Source organism: Numenius arquata, chromosome 1 (genome assembly GCF_964106895.1).
Source record: "Numenius arquata chromosome 1, bNumArq3.hap1.1, whole genome shotgun sequence".
Lineage (NCBI taxonomy): Eukaryota > Metazoa > Chordata > Aves > Charadriiformes > Scolopacidae > Numenius > Numenius arquata.
The window spans coordinates 107,662,050-107,684,116 of NC_133576.1; the positions used below are offsets into that span (position 1 = coordinate 107,662,050).

At 38.5% G+C, this 22,067-nt stretch overlaps 1 protein-coding gene across 2 annotated transcripts in view; it reads left to right on the forward strand.

Annotated features, from left to right (window-relative positions):
• Positions 1-21,526, forward strand: part of DGKH (diacylglycerol kinase eta) — a 169,944-nt gene extending 148,418 nt beyond the window's left edge. Inside the window, exons 23-31 of one of the 2 annotated variants that reach the window (XM_074153646.1) lie at positions 3,125-3,238; positions 3,528-3,662; positions 4,127-4,293; positions 5,873-5,978; positions 7,502-7,594; positions 12,873-12,992; positions 13,355-13,463; positions 14,867-14,997; positions 21,098-21,526. In XM_074153646.1, coding sequence (XP_074009747.1) covers positions 3,125-3,238; positions 3,528-3,662; positions 4,127-4,293; positions 5,873-5,978; positions 7,502-7,594; positions 12,873-12,992; positions 13,355-13,463; positions 14,867-14,997; positions 21,098-21,187 — 1,065 coding nt within the window. In that variant the 3' untranslated portion in view covers positions 21,188-21,526. The remainder of the gene's footprint in view (positions 1-3,124; positions 3,239-3,527; positions 3,663-4,126; positions 4,294-5,872; positions 5,979-7,501; positions 7,595-12,872; positions 12,993-13,354; positions 13,464-14,866; positions 14,998-21,097) is intronic. The other variant, XM_074153654.1, reaches the window with a different exon arrangement.
• The last annotated feature ends 541 nt before the right edge of the window (positions 21,527-22,067 follow it).

Genomic DNA, 22,067 nt, shown 5'->3' on the forward strand with positions numbered 1-22,067 from the left:
AACCAGCAATAAATAGCATGAACTGCTCTTCTCACTTAATTTTAATATTGATAGCATATAGTTTGGATAGCAACTCTTATTCAGAGAGGCTGTTTCAGTTTTAACTGTATCATCTTGTTGATGTTTTAATTGGAAATATATCCCATGATTTTTCACTATTGCCTTCTGTCATGTCCATTATTATGAACAAAAATGTTTGTAATAAGGCTTAATGATATTTTTTTAAATGGCTCTATGAGTGTTGTTAGAAACTAATTTTATAAACAGAGACACAGGTTGTCTCTATATTGTAAAACTGTAAATGTTATTCTAACAATAAGCAAGGTAGATAAGGATAATCGCTCACAGTTTATACCTGAATTTTCCTCCTGTTTTTCAAACAGTTTTGGACTCTAAGGGATGGTGATTCAGAAAATGAGGACTGATGCATTTAGTGACTGATAGTTTAGTGGGGGTAGTAATCTTGTTTTTTAAATATTATCTTCAATGATCTTCTAAAATTCTCCTAAAATATTTTAAGATATCTTTTTTGCCCTTCTTCCTCACATCTAAGAAATGTGACACTACACGGATATCTAAATGTCATACAACTTGAAGCAGTCTGCCTGCTGCCATCCACTTCACGCACAGTGAGAAAATTGTAATTACTAGCAGATTATCCCTGTCCTGATTTAGTGCATGTGAGGTCTGAATCACCTGAAACTGCAGTTTCAAATTAGCCTGTGATTTTAATGTAGACAATCCAGGAATTTTTTTGCCAGAATGCTTAATGCTTTTGGTTTCTTGTGAGTTATTATCCTTTGCTTTATATATAGATATAGATATATATACACAGACACACACACACTTATATAAAAGTCACAAAAATATTTAAACATGTTTCAATGTCCTTTTGTTATATTTGGTATACATTAGAGGATGGCAGTTATGTTTATATTTGGCTATGGATATCTACTCCTTGTTCATATTCATTACTTGAAAGCATCTCTGACATCTGCTCAGCTCCTGTTCAGGAGTTTATTTTTCTCGCTGGACTGCCTCACTGAGAGAGAAGATCTGTCCTAGCTGTCATACTGGTATACAGTGAATGTATGTGTCTTGGAGCAGTTTTACTGATATTCTTGGTCATCTGGTGATCAGATGTACCAGCAAAGTGACATAGTTGTTGTGGACCGAGTTAGGAGCATAATTCACTGCCTTAGTGCGCTCTTGAGCAGTCATCTGAGGTGGTGGTGGGGGTCTGAAGTGCTGCTGTTTCTGGTTATCTGGACAAAAGCAAGATGTTGTAGATATTCCTGAAACATTGGTGAGCCAAGCAGGGTGGCCACACGCTGACCGACTTGAGCTGGGCTTGTTTAGGCATGCTTTTTTGATGTCCAGAAGACAGGCTGGAACCACGACCTGCAACAGGAAAGGAGCGAATTGTTTCTTGAATGTTGATCCACAGGGATTCGTTTGCCTTTATTTAAAAAAAAAGAAAAAAAAAAAAAAGTATGGTTGGTTTCAGTACAGATACATTTTAACTGGTGGAGAGACACAGCAGACTGGGTTGTGGTTTGCCCATCCTTTTGCTAAAATGGAAGCGCAAAATAAATGAAATTTTACAACTACTTTTTCTTAACTCCTGCAGAAATAGCCCTGTAGGTGTCCCTTATACTTGTTAAAGCTGGATCAAGGACCGTCCATGCTTTTTACCTTGGAATAACAGAATCACTGTCTTCGCTCTTTTCAAGATGTTCACATCCCCATGCGAAAACAGAAACATTTCCATGGAAATTGAAAAAACGCAGATGGAGAAACCTTTCGCTTCAAAACACTCTAGACCCAGTAAAATTGCACTTTCATTCTTTGACACTTATCTGCTCAAGATCTATCTGTGCAATCCTGGGATGCTCCGAAAGGAAGTGCCACCTGTATGTGGCACTAAACTGTGGCAACTGCGCTGTGCAACCCTTTCCCTGAGAAGCCCTCCTCAGCCTCCTGGCCAAAGCCACCACTCAGTGCACTGGAGTGAAGGCTCCCACTGGCCTGGTGGGCACCAGGGACCAAAGTCCCTCACTCTGTTGCCCATCTGCTCTCTCCCTGAGCCATTGCTGCAGACACTACCTGGATTACACAGTCCTGGATTTGCACCCTCTTATTCTTCACCTTCAGGAAATCCTCTATCAGGGTACAGGACCCAGCTAGTTGTGGCTTCTGAGCTCCTTTCAGGGATTTTCTCCAGTCTGGTCTCAGGTGTCTCTGGTGCAGCTTACTCTGCCCAAGGTGCCAACTGAGGTAGTCCGAGTACCACTCAGAGAGGTCATCTCTCTACCTGTTAAACTCTTACTGCAGTGATTTCTTCTGCTGATTTTTCTCCCTTGTTGCTCCCTATTGCATATCAGGATGAAATGGTCAAGCTCCAAGTGACCTTAGTATGGTATCTCCTCCCAGACCCAGTTGAACTCCAGCCTAAGACTTGTCCTGTGGCGTGGCTGAATTCCCCTGCAGGACACCAGGGGGCAATGACACACAGGAGACTTCCTGCGCTTTGTGTAAGCTCGTGGAAATTCAGTGTCTTGGTTGGATATCAGGACGTTTGTTCCATAGAGAAGTGGCTTTCGTATTTAGAGTGGATAATTGTATACTGCGCAAACAAGATCCTCTTCAGTATGAAAGCTGTGTTTAACAAAGCCAAGCGTGAACTCAGGTGTTGGTTTCCAGAGAATTCAGAATAAAAGAAGACATGCACTTCTGAGAAAAAAGACACCATTACTCCTCTTAACTTCAAGAACCTATTAGATATTAAGTACATTAACCAAGCAGAGATTTGAATTGGCCTTTCATCTTGCCTTGAAAAATATTTCTTAGTCTGTACACTGGAACATGCCCTCCTTCCTATATATGCCTCGTCATTCAGATATTTGAAATGCTATTAGCATTGCTGTTTTAAAACAATATTTGCCTGCTGTCTACGCTATCTCACTCCTGTGACTTTTGAGAGACAGTGTAGTTATTCTACAGTAAGTACGTTAGAGCATTTAAAAGTTGAAAATGAATCTGTAAATGAATCTGTGTTTCGTTGAGCATGCAATCTGAGCACTAGATTTACCATCAGAAATGGAATATTTCCTTTTCCTTTCAGATATTTGGGGCTCCATCGTTCGATGATAAAATCTTAGAAGTTGTTGCGGTGTTTGGCAGCATGCAGATGGCAGTTTCAAGAGTCATCAAACTGCAGCACCACAGGATAGCTCAGGTTTGTGTCTTACTTGAAGGCACGCAACACGGTTGGCAGCAGTTTGGGATGCTGGCAAGTAGCGGTACTCTTGATGGCCACCATCCTACACATTAATAAAGCGCTGACATTGTTTTAATTTTAACGGGTAATGAATTGTCTTCAATGATGAATGAGGTATAAAAGTGCTTCATCCTTGAGACAGTCCTGGAGGGAAGCCACAGCTCCTCGTAATCAACATATTTCAGGTGGCCCGTCAGTTTCATTAGTATTTATTGCTCTGTAAAATAATGTGTTTGTTCTTTTCCAGTGTCGGTCAGTAAAGATCACCATACTTGGTGATGAAGGGGTTCCAGTGCAAGTCGATGGAGAGGCATGGATCCAGCCCCCAGGAGTTATTAAGATCATACATAAAAACAGAGCACAGATGTTAACACGAGACAGAGTATGTAGCAGAAAGTGTTATGAAATACCATTATTAACATCGGTCTCTGTAATAATTTGATTCAGTTATAACATGAACAAAACAGTGCTTATAAAAATGTTTTATAACTATTTATATAACTTATATAATTACTTACAGTTATATAATTTCTATAATAAGCCAGATAGAGAATTGTTCTTTTGTAAGTGACAAAGCTTTGTTAGCTTTTATCAGTTTTATTAGTGCTATTCCTGTATTCTTATTCATGGTCAAAGAATGGCCAAAATTTTATATATCCTCCCTCCCTTCCTCCCTTCCTTCTTTTATATAAAATTAAAATTAAATTTAAAATATTTTTTTTGTTAAATTAATATTAACTACAAACTTATAGAAATTAAAATGTGTGTAAAATATAAAATTAATTTTTTTAATAAGAAAAAATACTCCAAGGGCTGTGAACTGAATGTGTAATTTATTTTGCTTAGGCCTTTGAAAACACCCTGAAGTCTTGGGAAGACAAACAGAAGTATGATTCCTGTAAACCTGTCATTCGATCGCCCTTGTACCCTCAGCAGGCTGTTGAGTTGGCTACAGAAGAAGAAGTTGCACAGATCCAGCTGTGCTCACAAGCTGCAGAAGAACTTATTACCAGGTAGAGTAAAATTAAGAAGTTTCGATTGGCAACTTAGGCACCAAGATGAATTATTCATGCAAATGCATACATAGACTTAGAAGTTTATATTTTCCATAAACATTTTAATGTTTAGTTCCCACTTTATCAGTTATTTTATTTACTAAATTTAATATAATTTTTTTAAGGCTCAACTTGTTTATGTATGCTTTTGTTATGTATTTCTGTAATTTTAGTTTTGTGTGTTTATTTATCTTTTTTGTTGTGAAAACCGACTTTCCGAAGGAGCAGTATAAATGGAAAACTGGAAAGCTTCTTTGAAGAGAGGCTTTTGATTGAAACTTCTCATTTTATGCAAAAGAAAATATATATTTATTGAAAAAAACACTCTTAGGAGTCAACTTTAGAAGTCAACAGTGTACGCGTATCCACCTGACCTCAACTTCTCCTGATCTTATTTCTTCTTAAAGCCTTGTTATTCACAATTACAAAAAGAGGAGCATGTTTCAATAAACTTGAAAGTTTTCTTAAAATATTTTACAAGTAAACAGTTAACACATCAACATTCAAGGAGCCCAAAGTGCCAGATAAAATCTTCGTATTTTTTTGCATTAATCCACTCATTCATTGTTACCGCAGCTTTCTATTTCATTCCTAATGCTCAAAATCCTCATCTCTGTGCCCCTGGACACTTCAGAAATGTGTGAGGGTTGAGATGATAGCGAGCTGATGGTATAAAACTGATCCCACAGCCTTGCTTATTTTCAAGAACTACTTTCTTCCTGAGATGCAAGTGTTTTAATAAAGAAGACACTTCAATTTTCACAGAAAAAAAACCCAACCCTACATTTTTTTTAGCATAAGCGTTTTTTTTTTTTTTTCAAGTCAGAACATTTTATAAAGCTGCTATTCAGTTCATCATGATAATAAATTATCTTAAGCATCAAAATAAATTCTTGGAGTCTCTGTTGAATTGCACTGATAATATAAGAAAGGAATTGAAGAACTACACATTCTTTTTACAGTGTACTGGTGACTTAAGTAGACATAGAAGAATAATTTGGGTTATAAATTACCCAAACTGAAGTTTAGCCAAGACAGCTTAAAAACTTTGCTGTTCTAGAGATGGTCCTGAGGTTGTAATTACAGCTGGACCTCCCATAAGCTCAAATGATTGCAGCCAATTTTAGTGTCATATCTGAAGGATATGCCTTGTGAAATAGATAGAATCGTTTCCAAGATAAATTTAAGTTAGTTTTATTAGCGTGCTAGGGTTTTCCCTTATAGTTTATTTGAATTAAGAGCCCCAACATTTTTTTGGTAGAATTTTTGCATAGCATTTGTGTTTTAAGACAAATAAATATGTCTCAGTATTTCACAGCAGAATAAATCGGTGTTATGGATATCATTTATATGAGGTGCTGTATTGTTTGAAGAGAAACTTGTATTCAACTTTTGTTATAAAGGACTATATGTTTTTTAAAAGTGTTTTGTGAAACATACCTTTGTATATTTTCTCATCTGCTGAAGTTGTGTACTCTTAAGAATTATTCTTTAAAGAAAGTAAGAAATATTTTTCTCTTGTTTCATATTTTTGTAGGATCTGTGAAGCAGCAAAAATACATGGCCTCTTGGAGCAGGAGCTTGCTCATGCTGTTAATGCGTGTTCACATGCGTTAAATAAAGCCAACCCAAGGTTTCCTGAGGTAAAGGAATATCAGAGATTTATGTATAAGTAAATAAGGTATAATATCTGTGCACATAAGTTTGTGACACGGGAGCTGTATTGTACTCCCTGTTTAAGTTGGATGATAATTCTTAAAGTTTTTGATAAACAAGACTTCTAAATATAAATACACATGCTCAAATTTAAATGAAATTGCTTAACAGATGAATGGATGCTGTATCTTCTCCCCTTTTTTGCCACTTTTTCTAAGGTGATTGGAAATGGAGAGTCACTTTCGATTCTGAAAGTGCTGCTCTATATATAGCAGCAGGGAGTCTCAGCCCTTCACATGCATAGGGGAACACGCCATAGCTGATGAATTTGGTAGAGATCATGCTCAATGATTCTGAAATTTATTAATAATACCAGGAATGGGAGTTAGGAGAACTGCCTTTTTACAAAGGAGCATTAAAGAGGAGAGTCCCCTCCTGGTGTTAGATCAATATGATATCTGAGAAGGCAGAAGATGCAGTTTCTGCTTTCGTCAGTGTCCTCCTCAGCTGATACTCTCTTTTGTGAATGCTGGACATTAGAAAGGGACATTAATGACACTTAAAATGTGGACCTTCTGGGTGTTGTTGCAGGGGGGAGTGAGCAGTTGAAAGGGAGGTAAGGGTTTTGGATTAGGGGCACGCTAAGAGTATGTCTGTTGCCTTTTGGAAGCAGTAAAGAATTTTCACAACCTGTGATGAAGGTCCATAGCCGGGGTGCTCATCCTGAAGTGATGGAGCAGTGTTTATGAAATTAAGTGAGATGGTGTACTAACGTAGCTCTGAGCATGAATAAACCAAACTTGAGTCAGCAAACAGCAAAAACAGTAGGCAAAGTAAGCTCACATCTGTGTGCAGACAACTCCCCAGACACAGGGTGGAGGCATGACGAAGGCTGAACAAATGCTCTTCCTTCATGCAGGTCAATTCTTGTCGATGCATTTGTAGAAATTTTCATGCTTAATTGTTATCCAGGTGATATGCAAAGAATGCAAAGGGGGTGAGGGGAAATGAGTTACCTGGTTTCTCTCGTCACAATAGACAATCTGGGTGTTTCCAGGGACTGGACCCAAAAAAGATCAATTAGGTAGAGGCTATCTGTATCTAACCTAAACTTACATATGGCAAATATATTAGCTAACCTTTGCTTCTTAAAACATGGCTAGCAGCTTACTTCTGCTAAAGGTAAGGTGAACAATTTAGATCAACAGTTGTTAAATGAGCCCCACAACTTTTCTGCTGGCCTTTGTCATCCATAAAAATTGTGGATTCACCTCACAGGTGATGATCTTCAGGATTGTATAAAGTCATATTAAATGAAGTTGTGGAAAAGACAGTAAATAGATACTACGTTTTTGTTTTCTGTTCTCAGTGCTGAAGAAGTTGTCAGTGTAGAGCTAAATTGATGTATTTCTCCTAAAAGACGCTTAAGATCTGTGCTGTAAGTCCAAAGTACTTATTCTCAGTTTGACTCGCATCACTTCAAATAACTTCTATGCTTCTTATTCCCCAGAGCCTTACCAGAAACACTGCCATGGAGATAGCTGTCAATGTGAAGGCCCTACACAATGAAACTGAATCTCTGCTAGTAGGAAGAGTTCCTTTGGTAAGGTCACAAAATACATGGTTTTATTCTGTCATTCAGATCATCTATGATTTGTTCTTTGCTGATTTTTTTAATTGGTGCAAGATTTATGACATGCGACAAGAAGCTCTGTGAGGCTGATTGGAGGATATTAATTACACTGCATTTGTGGTTTGGATTGGAATAAGTTATGAATTCTTGTCCTAGTTTGGCATCCATCTTACCTCAGTTCAGATGTCTAAAAGGTCATTGGCCAGGCTTTTCTTTTTAATAGTCAGTGGAGAGAAATAAGTATCCCTGTTGAGGCTGATTCACACTCGACTGTCTTGGAGGCCTATTTTAGAGAAAGATAAATCATCTTCTGGAGGTTTAGCATTTAAGAGAACTTCTGGAGTTCTGTTATGTGACCATCTTGAGAGTTTAAAGAGAACCTGAGATGTTCTCTTCAGTAAAGAGAACCTCTTTAAAGAGGGCTGTTCAGACTCATACATTCAACTTCTACAGATCTAATTTGGGCAAGTAAATCTCATCCTTGTTCTAGTACAGGAATTATTTTATAACCTTTAACTGCTAAGTGTTCAGTAGACCTTTGATGGTATTCCAAGACTTTGTGTCGTTTTCTTCTTTGGCTAGTGTTTCTGTGCCTAAAATGATGAAGACCGCTCAATAATTGTTGCACCTGGATGTATAATTAGAAAATCTCTGTACGTGACATTGTGAAGAGAAGGAATATGTCAGGTTTTCTGTGCAGTAGGAAGAGTTACGCTTTCTTTGGATTCAGATTTATTACTAACTTACTGCTTATTTAAGTGTTATAATTAAAAATGGATATCAATAGGAATGTTTTCATTTAACTGAGTTAGGGCATGAAACTCAGTGGTGTAGATTCAGATGCCTTTTTACACAAAGGATAAATGGTGCGAGTCTATTCTACAGTAACCAAAAGTTAATATGGTCTAAAGGCTAATAACCATTTAAGATGAAACCATTTAGTCAAAGATTAGGCTCATATGATCTATTTTATGAGTTTTTAGAAGAGAAAGTTATTTATTAGATGCTTTTGCCCAAGAAAAGGGAAAAATAATTTGCTGGAGTTTTTTTCAAATTGCTATTAGTAATCCTCCCTATTTCAGATTGAATGGGGAATCAAAATAGAGAATTTGTTTAAATTTTAAAATAGTTTAGGAAGAGGAATTAGAAGAAAAGATTTAAGTTGGTGACGCCGTAGTAGGACTAGTGTAATTTATCAATACAGTCTGGAAATAATGTTATTATGGAAACCTTCCTATTGAGACATAACCTTTTTGATAGCCAGTTGTGATGTCATTGTGTTGTCAAACTAGTCCCTTGTTCAGGCTCCAAACCTTAATTTGATTCATTTGTCCATTTCTGATTTTTACATTATATACATCTGCTTCTCATTATGGTCTGTGCAAATGTCTTCATGAGTCTACATCAAACCCATTTTTTAATAGAAAGGCCATTTGGAAGATACCAAGATAATCTTCCAGAGATGTCCATTACACTAATTTGACACCATACTTGTTTAGAACAGTATTTCACAGTCACAGTACCAAAGCACCCTGATTAACCTTATTGCCATGTATTTTATAAATGCTGAAGCTACATGTATGTTGGTCCCTCACTATTAAAATAGAGGCAGATGAAATGTAAGGTGTTGCTTGATGCCTCAGCTGCTGCCATGATAAACTGTTCTCCAAATTACCTTTCTCCTCTGACATAGACACCCATTCTTTCCTTAATATCTTCCTCTTTTTTATTTTTTCCTCTTCAATTCTCCCTCAACCCTCTTTTCTGTGATCAAAGCTCCTGATAGAAGTAAATGGATGGGCTTTTTTTTGCATATACTACTCAGTAAGGTTTTTTTTGGTTTGCCATTTACTGGCTATTGAGACTTTCTGTTAGGGCTCCTGAAGGAGACAAAAGAAATGTAAATACATATATAAAGAGACTGTGATTCCTGCCACCTCCTGTAAGATATGATTAACAAAGTTCATAGAACAGTATTAGCTAGATGACTTCAAATGGTGAATTAGCTATAAATACCATTTTTAATGAAATAATAAGATGGGACAATTAAGTTGATTTGTGGAATCTAGCAGATAGTTATGGCTGGAATACGGTTTGGAAAAAAAATTACTGTGTTTCGTCTAGATATTTTCCAAAGGCACTATTTCCATTTTTGATTTTCAAAAAGCATTTCCAGTCTGGAACAGAGTAAAAATTTCCAATGTATTACGGGAGAAGTATGATAGAACGTTTTGTTTCAACTGAATGAAATGATCTGAGCTCACTGAAATAAAATATTTACAGATTAAAAGTTTCATTTGGGAAGGAATTGAAAAAAAATACTTTATTTTCATTGTTTCACTCATAGTGTTAATTTCCATCTTGAAGAGAAGAAGCTTTTCAAGATGATGTAGGAGGAGAATTTACCCTAAATTCCTGACTCTTCCTTTACCAGAATTGCAGTATTGGTTTGGGTTTATTTCAGGAGCAATATTGCCAATGCATACACTTTCTCACCATCAGATGAGAGGGTTTTTTTGTCCCCAAGCATGTTTTCCTTTGAGAATCAAGGAATTGGATAAGTGCTTGTTGAGAAAGCCAGAACTCTTTGCTTCATTCATTTATATAAAATAGATTACTTCATTTCTTTTAAACAAAACACAAGAAGAGTTGTAGCTTCTTCAAATACAAGTGGGTCTTCCACCTGTGCTCCAAAATAACTTAACTGTTCAAATTGAAAAAAAAAAAAGGAAAGGCAAAAGAAAGATCAGAGTCTGCTTATGGGCACTGAATTCTTTGAGCTTTAGAAGAGAAAATAATACGATAGCAAGAGGGAGCTTATATTTCCAGTATTACTATGCTGAACAGCAATATCTTACTAAAGATGGTCTCTCCTTTGAAAGGTAATAACATGTTCAAACTATTGAAGCACAGGAAAGAAGTTTTTTGTTAGGTAGGGTCTTGTAATTTATCACCAAACCCCAACAATGTCAAATTTTTTTTCCAGCACTGGAGAACAAAGATTCTCTTACAACTCCATTTTAAAAATGCGTTCACTAGGGTATAACTTGACAGGACAAGAGGTAACGGGTACAAGCTTGAACAGAAGAATCATAGAATCATAGAATCATCTGGGCCAGAAGGGACCTTCAAAGGTCATCTAGTCCGACCCCCCCTGCAGTCAGTTCCATCTAAAGAAGTTCCATCTAAACATGAGGAGGGACTTCTTTACTTTGAGGGTGACAGAGCCCTGGAAGAGGCTGCCCAGAGAGGTGGTGGAGTTTCCGTCTCTGGAGACATTCAAAACCCACCTGGACAGGTTCCTGTGCAATCTGCTCTAGGTGGACCTGCTCTGGCAGGGGGGTTGGACTAGATGATCTCCAGAGGTCCCTTCCAACCCCATATCATTCTATGATTCTGTGATAACTTAATTAGATCCTTCCAAAAGGATATTCTGCAGTGCTTTGGGACTGCTTTTACTTCAAAGAGAGGAGTAGATGTTCAGATTGCTTTATTAGGTATTCTAAGCAACTTGTTCCAGGAACTCTTTACCTCAAAATGATGTTTCAGCAACCCCAGATAAGCACAAAACAGCTTTGCCAGGGATCAGCTGCCTGCCTTGCCTCTTCCTCACAGCTTGGACTCACACAGCAGCCACAGAATAGTTTTCAGACCAGGGTTTTAAGGAAAACTGGTGCCTCCGTGGGGTTCTCAAAGTGTTGATCAAGCCAAATTGTTGGAATACTGTGTCCAGCTTTGGAGTCCTCAACACAGGAAGGACATGGACCTGTTGGAGCGGGTCCAGCGGAGGGCCATGAAGAGGATCAGAGGGATGGAGAACCTCCCCTATGAAGACAGGCTGAGAGAGCTGCCGTTGTTCAGCCTGGAGAAGAGGAGGCTCCGGGGAGACCTCATAGCAGCCTTCCAATATCTGAAGGGAGCCTACAGGAGACCCGGAGAGGGACTCTGTCAGGAGATGTAGTGACAGGACAAGGGGTAATGGTTTTAAATTGGAAGAGAGGAGATTTAGATTAGATATTAGGAGGAAATTCTTTACTGTGAGGGTGGTGAAGCACTGGAACAGGTTGCCCAGGGAAGTTGTGGATGCCCCATCCCTGGAAGTGTTTAAGGCCAGGCTGGATGGGGCTTTGAGCAACCTGGTCAAGTGGGAGGTGTCCCTGCCCATGGCAGGGGGGTTGGAACTAGATGATCTTTAAGGTCCCTTCCAACTCTAACCATTCTATGATTCTATGAAATGCCCATAGGTCAGCAAGTCCCAAGGTTTTTACATTGCTACTACTTTATTTTCCTCTTTGGGCTTCGCTGATACGTTTGTCTTTTTGTCTCCTTTCTGGGGCTGCAATCATGTCCCTCTTCCTTGCCTGGTCCCCATTCTTCCCACCCTCAGCCAGCAGCAGTGACTGTGGCTCTGTGTCTCACTTATTTACAAGGGATAGTGCAGGGATTCTGTCACCACTGGAAGACCTTCGGGAATGGAGCATCTTTGATAATATCCATTTCCTCTTACTTGACCAAGAGAGAGTGATCTATCATATGAAGACATTTGCAAATAATAACTCAGGCTTACTACAGTATATTCAATTTTTTCACACTGCTTTTCATACAAAGATTTTCCAGGTTCTTTGTCTGGTCAGGTTTAATCTCCTTGTGCTGGTAGTTTCCGTTTCTAGTGCAGTCTAGTATTGGTGTTATCAGATAACTTTTGCTCTGTGAAGACTTGGAAGTGTGGTGAATGATGACCGTGATGGACAGCTAGGTTCAGCTGGTCTGCACCAAAAGTCTCAGTCATCCCTTTGCGGTTGGGACCATACTAAATGTAGTGTCAGGGTGGGCTGATGTATCTCTGAAAGAAAATTTAATTTGGTAAGATTATTTGTTTTCACTGTTCGTTTACACTCACCATGAATCATGGAATGGTTAGAGTAGGAAGGGACCTTAAAGATCATTGAGTTCCAACCCCCCTGCCATGGGCAGGGACACCTCCACTAAAGAAGGTTGCCCAAAGCCCCATCCAGCCTGGTCTTGAACACTTCCCGGGCTGGGGCATCCACAGCTTCTCTGGGCAACCTGTTCCAGTGCTTCACCACCCTCACAGTAAAGAATTTCTTCCTAAAATCTAATCTAAATCTCCCCTAATCCTAAATCTACAGTGAAGTAGTCAACTGTGTCTGGTAACAACAGATCTAGATTTAAATGTTATATATTAACAAAACTAAAAATACGATTTTTCTAACCTGTTTATAAACAGCAGTTAGAAGCTCCCCACGAAGAGCTGTTGTCTGATGCTTTGCACAGCGTGGAAATGGAGTTGAGAAAACTTGCTGAGATACCTTGGCTTTATTACGTTTTTCAACCAAATGATGATGAGGTAAGTTTGATTAATACTTCCTGTTTCTAATTGAACTTAATTTTCTTTTGATAAGGAAGAGTAAGTTAGAATCATGATCTGGAGAGGCAGTTTCAGTAGTGATACCAGATCCCTTCTGTCCGCTGTGAACAAGCTTCTAAGCTTAGTGCTTTCTTGTGGTTTGTTTCCTTTTGTGAATGTAAAGGTTTTGAACAGTTATTTAATAAATGAAATAAGTATAGAGTTAAATCCCAGCATTATTCTTTACAAAAGCAAAATTTGGTATTGATTTTTGAGATTAACTATGAATTACCATCTCAAGCATGTAATTTCACTGTTGTTTTCTGTTAATTAAAGGTAACTATACCTCCTTTTTCATGCAGGATCCCCCACTGGATTATGCTAAAAGAAACAACAGAAGTACAGTGTTCCGCATCGTGCCAAAGTTTAAAAAAGAAAAAGTTCAGAAGCATAAGACCAGCCCTCAGCCTGGTATGTGTTTTGCAATTACAAGAAAAATAGTGGCATTTGGGGAAAATGTGATTTTATGAGGGTTTTTTTAAGTAAGAGTTGAAATGATGCACTCTACCTAAGAGTAAAGTCAAAGTGAATAGCAACTGAGCTAACTGGCATCTCCATTAGGATAAAGATTTCTTCCAGTGCATTTAGAAAGCATTCAGTAGGACCCCAAGACTTCCAAATGAACCAAAGAACTACTGCGAAAATATTTAGGTAGTTTTATTACGCGACAGGACCTGTGTCTTTGCTGGTGGTTACATTTGATTAATTCATAGCAACACAAGCCATAGGTAAACACGTTGTTTCCCTCTGAAGCTCCCATTCAGGTTTTTCAGGTTAGTTTCAGAAGGTGCGCAGTAGCTTTTATCATACTGGTTTAATTAACCAGTTATTCTTAAATTTCAGATGGATTTTAAGTTCAGCGAGTGAGACAAATCAAACAAAAAGCTATGATAGCCAATACTGATTTGTTTTTTTAAATTAGAACAAGTTGAACAAACTCCACTCTCCTCTCTTCCCATTCTTGTCTGTGAACTTACTTCCTTAAGATTATGTCCAGGAGTTAATCAGTGATCAGATGGTCCTAAAATTGTTTCTACATCTTTGTCTTTTTAATGGACAGTTGGTCAAAATCTGCAAAATCTTGCAGTTGTTGATCAGACTTTAGATTTCAGATTAGACTTCAGATTTCACTTCATTGTAAAACTGATCAGCATTGAATGAAGTTGCAAAATTATAGCAATAAGTAGCATAACTATATTTTTTTTTCAATAAGTGTGGTCTTATTAGGACTAATGTGGGCAACTAACCTTAGAGAACAATGTTTTAAAGAGAGCTTATTAATGGCCTGTGTAACGCAGTAGCTTAAAGAATACTTGTTGCATTAATTAAGAATACTAGAAACTGTTAATTAAAACTGGACTTGCTTGCTGCCATTGCTATATTTGAGGTATGGTTGATATTTTAATTTTACATGTTAATTAGTTTTTGAAGGCTTCTCCTCTCCCTGGATGACTACTAATAAATTAACGGTATAAAGCAGAACAACATTAGACTTCGCGTCACTGATCCTAAGGTGGTTTAATGTGAATTTGTTGGGTTTTAAAGGCTTTACTGGAGAAACTGGAGTAAAGCTGAAAGCATGGCTGCAAAGCAAAGAACCCCAACTTCATTTAGATACTTTCTCATGTTAACTGCTAACCTGTAACCTGCATGTGAAAAGGAAATTGTCAGTTTTTGTGGAAATGACACCTCTAACCTTTCCCTTTGCTAGCACGGCAATTCTACTCTGTTTTCCACTCTCTTTGGCCTAACCTTTGCTTGTGATGCATTTGAGCATGTAGAAATTAAGGGGGTTTTGCTCTTAACTTTGGTAGTTCAAAAATGGGGCACAGATGAAGTTGCTGCTTGGCTGGATCTGCTCAGTTTGGGAGAGTACAAAGAAATCTTCATCAGCCATGACATCCGAGGCTCTGAGCTTTTACATCTGGAAAGGCGAGATCTTAAGGTATTTCCTTTGTGCTACTTTTCTGCTATTGACCATTTTCTTTGACAAAACAACAACCAACTTTTCTTCTTTCCCTGCATTTGTTATGAGCTTGTAGCTTGGCTTACACTGTGCAAATATGCAATAAACTAATACGCGCTGTCCTTTGGCCTGAATTTCTGAAGTGCTGACTTGTACTCGCAACCAAGACTATCTGTGTTATCTGAAATTTCCTTTTTTTTTTTTTTCTTGCACTTTATGTAGAATTATAGCATTCTAGTTTATGTCAGAAGGCAGAGGAAAAGCATGTTTGATATCTTACTGCCATCAGTGTAATATAATGTTATCTTCAAGAGTTCACTGTTTCCATTAAACAGGATCAGTATGGATCAGTTGAAGGTGCTGATAATAATTTTGAATCTGTCTACTGCAAGGTCAGCAACTATGAGCAGCTGACCTGCTTCAGGTGATTTATTGCTTATATATTGGATATAGTGGGCGTGAGAGAGATAAGCAGCTTAATATATTGCGGCATTGGACTTCCACCGTGGCGTTGGTGTTTGTGTGTCAAAATAGACCTCTGCAATAGGTCTTCTCATCCGTGACCAACCTCTTTCTGATTTTAGCTGTATAGATGTAGAAAAGAGCACTTTCTTTTCTCTCCAAAATCGTAAAACCTTCTTCCTCTGAGGTCAGATTGGTAAGTTTTGCAGGGAGAAATGTTACCTAGCACTCTGAGGCTGTTATTTGAGCTTGCTGGTCTTTTTCAGGAATGACTTAAGTGCATCCATTATATGTAATAGAGGCTATATCTTTGGGGATTCATTACATTACTTTTTCCGGGAACTCGGTAGTAATGAGTTCTTGATAATGTGTTTTGCAGCTGCTTTTAGCACATAAGAGAGGAAATAGGATATTGTATAAATCGCAAACATTTACATTTGGAGTGCAAGTCATCGCTCTAGCCACAGGGCAGTAGTCTCCAGATAGAGGCAATACTTTCATTCAAATGTGCCATTTTTCATAAAGTTTCTGATACGGTATGAAATCCTGACATTATAAAGTAGTGTTTACATTGTGTGACTGTTGCAGTACAATGCAGCTGCTGAAATTAGCTGTGTTTGATATGATGTGTCTAGCTGTTGTGTATTATTTTATCCTTTGGCATTAGATCACCTAAGCTTCTTTCTGTGGAAGTTAAATTCCTTTTTTTCAGGGTAATACCGTCCCTCCATGCAAAAGTTTAGAAATGGAAAACTGTCCAAGGAATCCACCACGATGTTCCATTGATGGATGTTGCAAGTCCCCGTTCTCTTAAAACTCAACTGGGAAACTCAGTATCACATGATGCATAGTTTTGCTAAAATGTTAAGAAACCTTAAATAAAACACAAATCAAGATGTCAGATTTGTTGGAATGAACGATGGTGGGTAAGATCAGTGTTAAACTAGGCACGGCTTCTGGCCATGCCTCATTTGTGATGGATACCAATTCGGCTGCATGCCCAGAAGACTGGCATTTCAACCAAGTAAATATCTGCAGCAGGGTAATCATCAGCCTGTTATCCCTATAGCTAAGACTCATGCTGATTCGGCATAAATAAAACCCCATCACAAAGGCCAATGAATGCCCTGAAATACCTAAAAAGCCTGTCTTAGAGCCTACAGAGAGACAGACTCTTACTGTCCCCTCTGTCTAGTGCTGCCTGCAAGCACGTACGCGGGCTTTAAATTGCTCAGCATAGCTGGACGAGGAGCTGCTCTGCGCGAGTTGCCAAGGGTATATCATGTGCTAGCAGAGGTCCTGCTCGAGGATCGCCCCATCTGCTCGTTAGCAGAGCTCAGAGCTTCCAACACGGTGCTCTTCCTAAGGTAGGCTTTTGGCCAAGCCCGGCTTGGACCCCGTGTAGCAAAGCTGACTTTAAATAGCAGAGTTTAGCACTCGTCCCGTTCATTACCTACGGGGCGTGATCCCTGCAGGGAGCCAATTAAGGGTGGCTGAGGGAGCCTGCAGATTTCTGACCAGTGACCTGAATTGATGTCAGGGTGTGTTAACGCGGTACCTAGGAAATGAGGACCACGTCACAAGCTGCCCTGTTAATTTTTCCTCTCTGTGCCTGTCGAGGTGTACAGATGAGCCTTCAGCCCTCTTGCGAGATGTAATCTGTCTGCAGCCTCTCCTCCAGCGCAAGGCTCATGCTTCCTGCCAAGCTAAATGGGCTCGCCATTGATTCACAAGCTCTTAAGTCGCGTGCAGTAGATTTACCTCGATTACCTCTCATGTCTACAACAGGAAAAATCGTTGCCTCTTTTAATTGAATCCTCTGGGCCCACCTATCTTCCTGTGGTCAAAAGTAGAGATAAAAAGCGGTACGGAAAAGGATTTGATGAAACTCTTCTCCTTTGCGTGCATCACTGAAATAGATCAATAAGCTGACTGAAGGATTGGACACCTCTAATTATATTTCTGTGTAGCTTGTGGATTCCATTCTCAGTTAGCTCTGTGTAACAACTGGCAAATGGAGAACACCTCCAGGAGGAATCAGATACCTCTCTCCACCAGCCTTTGCAGTAATACCCTTTCTCCAGCCACCTATGCCTGATTTTATTTAGGGGAATCTTAGACTTTTACACCCAACGTGATTTGCATTTGCTCAAGGGAAGGCTGGACAGTGAATTGCAGACTGTGTTGTAGAAACTGTAGAAAGCAAGCTTGTCATGACTTTTTTTTTTTTAAAAAAACCTTATTTTGCAAGCAAACTCATTGAAAACGACTGATTTTTCTGAAATAAGTGCTGGCATTCTTAGCATTGATAACCATGTTCCTGTGCACACAAGTTAGCAATAATCAGAACTGCAACACATTTGGTAAGATGAGGATGATGTCTCCTTCGAGTTCCATAGCAATGTTGGTTTCTTGGAGAAAGGGGTTTCCATGCCCAATGTCAGCTTGATGTGCCAATCAAGCTGAAGTCTGGGCTGAGGACTGCGGCATTTTATCTCTGTGTTTTGCAGTAGCGGGTTTTGACTAAGTTCTCGTATGTTTTCTAAGATTTGTTAGACTTCAGGCATGCTAGATGGCTTTTGACACTGGGAATGCAAGTACAGCAGGTTTCCAATCTGGAAGATGTTAAAAGTAAGGAGTGTTTGCATAAATTGTTCGGTAGTGTTACGTTGGTGGTACGTTTGGCCAAAATCTGTGGGGCAAACCTGGAATAAATGGATTCTTGGCTGAGCAGACAGGGGCCTACTCACCATAATATAATGCAGATGAAGAGCTCCTGAAAGCTCTCATCAGCTTTTTCATGCCCAACCTTTGGTTTTTTTTTTTTTCTTTCTCAGATTTGTTCGAGCCTTACCTGCTGAAGGCCTAGAAGATGGCAAAGTGGTTAGGGAGAGCAGAAGAGGTGATCCTGTAGTTTTAAGGCCATAGCTGGGGAGAAAGAAAGGCTGTTTTCTTCCTCAGACTCTGGCTAGTGTTGTCTTCAGAACCGTATTTTAGTCAAATTTAATTTTTGTTAATTAGATATCAATTAAATATGGACAGATTATGTACAGCATGATGAAACTCATGCATGCAGATCTTGGGGGATTTTGCCTTTTTAATGATGAATGTTATGCTGCCATAGCAGATCCTTTTGGTCTAAGATGACAGAATTTCTGCAAATTTTCCCACATCAGCAGAAAACTGAGAATGCTAGATAGCGTCTAGTGGCAGGAATGTATAAATCTTAATTTCCTCCAAACCAAGCTATTACACAGCATAAGAATTCAGAGGTTATTTTGTCGGTTGATTTTTTTTTTTTCCTAGAAGCGTGGCAGAATTTATCAAATGTGTCCCCAGAATTGTGGTAAGGCTCTTGAGGCTTGCTATTCTGATCTACGTTGCAGCAGCTTCAACTCGAATGAAAATAAAACCTCTTGCCTCTGAAATATAGGTGATACTTTGTAAAGGTTGGTGGAAAAAGTGGCTGAGCTTTCTGGGAATTTCATAATATGATTCTTTCCTCTGATCTTTGCAGTCTGGCAGCATCTCGCTATGTTGGTTATCCAACAGAAGTTCTACTCATGAAAAATGTTTGTTCTGAAGAATTTGCAAGTTCTTAACCTTTAACGCATGTGTGGCTTTTCGTGGTTTGGAAAGTATCCTTATAGGTTTTTCCTTACGTAGAATTTCTTCTACATAGCAGTTAGGCTATTTCAGTAATTTCAATAGCTGTGTGTATTTTTCGTTCATTGGAAAATTAAGTTTAGTATAAACAAGAAAATATTCTTCAAATCTAAAATGATAAATGCTACTGTCACCATGGGACAAATTTAACAACTGCTGCCTACATCAATTTTCTTAACTTAAAAATTAGTATTACATGTTTTTATAAGTGTTGATAAAATGTTTATAAATTGATGTGATGTGGAAAATCCAGAATTTTTTTTCAGATAGGTTTATCAACAGCACTTGGTTTGGGGACTTTTAGGAACACAACTTGAGCACTTTAATGCTGACAACTTTGTGCCGAAGTATTGTAAAGGATGGTCACATATTTATATTGCAGACATTTTTCTACTGAAGAAACAACCAGATTTTTTTTTCATCTCTAACATAACCAGAATTCCATCTTGACTCTCTGAAAATTAATCCACCTGTTTAATCTGTGCTGTGCTACCTTTCTAACAAAATAATTAATTCATGCCCATCTTACCACCACTTTCTTCCTTTGGAGAAATGCAAAATGAATTGCATGCTAACACTTTTCAAGTAATACAAAGTGCAGATTTCCTGAGGTTTCAGTGACTGTAGGAAGTTAGATGCAGTCTTTGTGTAGAGTATATATAGAATATTTTTATTTGCTTTCATTTTTCTTTCTCTGTGAGAATAATTATTTCAAGCTGCTTAATTGCACTCCCTTCCTTTTAATGTCTTTGTAATGGAAAATCTTACTATTGAAATGAAAGGATTTCTATTTCAGAAGAATAGATAGTGAAACTTTACTAAGATTTTTTATTTAATCACAATAAATTTACATAAGGTTTATTCTACAAATAACTAATGTTTGAATATGTCACTTGCTCAACATCACTAACACCAGGATTTTAAAGAGTTTTTCAAAGCTGGGTTTTACAGATAAGAGAAGCAGATTTCCACTGAAATTCCAATTTCAAAGCTGAAAATTCATTAGTGCAGTTGAGGATCGTTAGCACAGTTGGGTGTCCCATTCTGCTCCTCTGACCATTGGACCAGTAAAAATTGAAAAAGGATGTTGTGAAAACTGTTATTAATGCTGGAAGAGGTTTGCTGCAAAAATTTCTTGTCTCTTGTCACTCATACGGAGATGGGTCCCAGAAACCAATATTAGAAAGATTTCAGCTGATGTGATTGTTTTAGTGGTGACTAGGAGGAGATTTACGCTTGTGCTTTTGACATTTTCCTTTGGGATGTGACTGTCATGTCTCTGACAATTTTTCTTCCAGCTTTCTAATCAGGAAGATCCATGTTAGGAGACGTAACCTTTTTGGAATGAAAAACAAATGCTTACCTTTTCTATTGCTCTCTAAAGGGAAGTTGTCCTACATGCCTGTAGCCATTACATCCACTTTCCCTTGAGAATCTGGGGATATGTGTGTTTGTTGATTAAAACAGACATCATAGGGCCTCAGATCAAGTGACATTGCTGGACAGAAGCCCTAATCCATCACATCCTGCCAAGCATTTGATTGCTGTATTAGAGAGGAGGGGGAGATTGTTCTTTTTTTTTTTTTTTTTTTTTTTTTTTGCCAGAAATTGCAAAAGGTTTTTGTACTTAGAAGTCAGGTGAAAGATGTTTTTGACAGATATTGTAGTGCCTTGGGTTGTCATTATTGCAGGTAAGTAATTTTCTGTCTGTAAAACAGAGAGGGATTCATTGTATGCTCTAAGCATTTTTTTTTTGTTGTTAGGCAACACTTTCTAGTGCCGTAGAATCTTTTCCAGTTAATGTTGATTGCGCTGAACATATTTCTAGACATTTGTTGCATGGCTAGATCATAATCAATGGGTTTTGTTTTTTTCCTTTTTGTAAATAAACTTCCTTCTTTTTCTTTTTCTCTTTTCCTTTTTTTTTTTTTTTTTTTTTTAATTTCTGTAGGACCTGGGGATAACGAAAGTGGGTCATATGAAGCGAATTCTCCAGGGAATTAAAGAGCTTGGCAAGAACATCCCTTTGTCTGAAGTGTAATTATGCTGGTGCTCTCCCTAGAGAGAGAAGGGAAAGTTGCTGGAGAAGCAAAGCTGTTGCGGGCACTTTGCTGTCTTTGTAGTTTACTCAGTGGAAGAATAAGCGCTGGTGTTTGTACAGGCTAGTATCTCTGAATTCTGGTATGGTGAAGAGCTTGCTGCAAGAGTACAGAAGGATTTGTGCCAAAACAAAAAAAAAAAAAAAAAAAAAAAAAAAAAAGAAAAAAGGAAAAGGTGGTATGTTCTGCGAAGACGTTTCCTTTGTGTGCAAACTTGGCCAGTCCAGAGAAGCATGTTGCGGTGGTCAATCGGTCGGTTTGTGGGGAACTGCACTGACTGGAAAATCTAATCAAGAAAAGATCCGCTTTGCTTTCATGCAGCTCCGTTATGCCTCTCTTTATGCTGCAGCAAGATACCACTGTACAGCGTTGAGGTTGTCTGGTTCTCCTTCCGAGGCCTCGCTCCGTAAAAACCAACCTCCTCTGCAGGAGACCGAGAAGTTTTGGAGGTTCCACCACGTGAGCCTAAGCAGTGCCGCGGGTACCCAGCGCTCCCTGGCCACGCAGAATGGGGGGAGAGATACCTTGTGATACCATGAATGCAAACTCTAATGCATGGTGTGCCTGCCTGAATCGTCTGTTGTTCTGTTGCATGACACATCTGATACTTTTAAACACTTGAACAACTTTTATATCGGTTTGAATGAGGTTTAATTTATTACTACTTGAGTGTCTTTTTTTTTTTTTTTTTTTTTTTCAGTTTCAGGCACTTTTCTATTCTTCAGTGTTGTGTTATGCCTAAAATGTGTTCTACGGCAAAGGATGTGTGGGTGTGGAAACTTAGCATTTGTGCCATATTCAGCAGATTATATGCATTATATA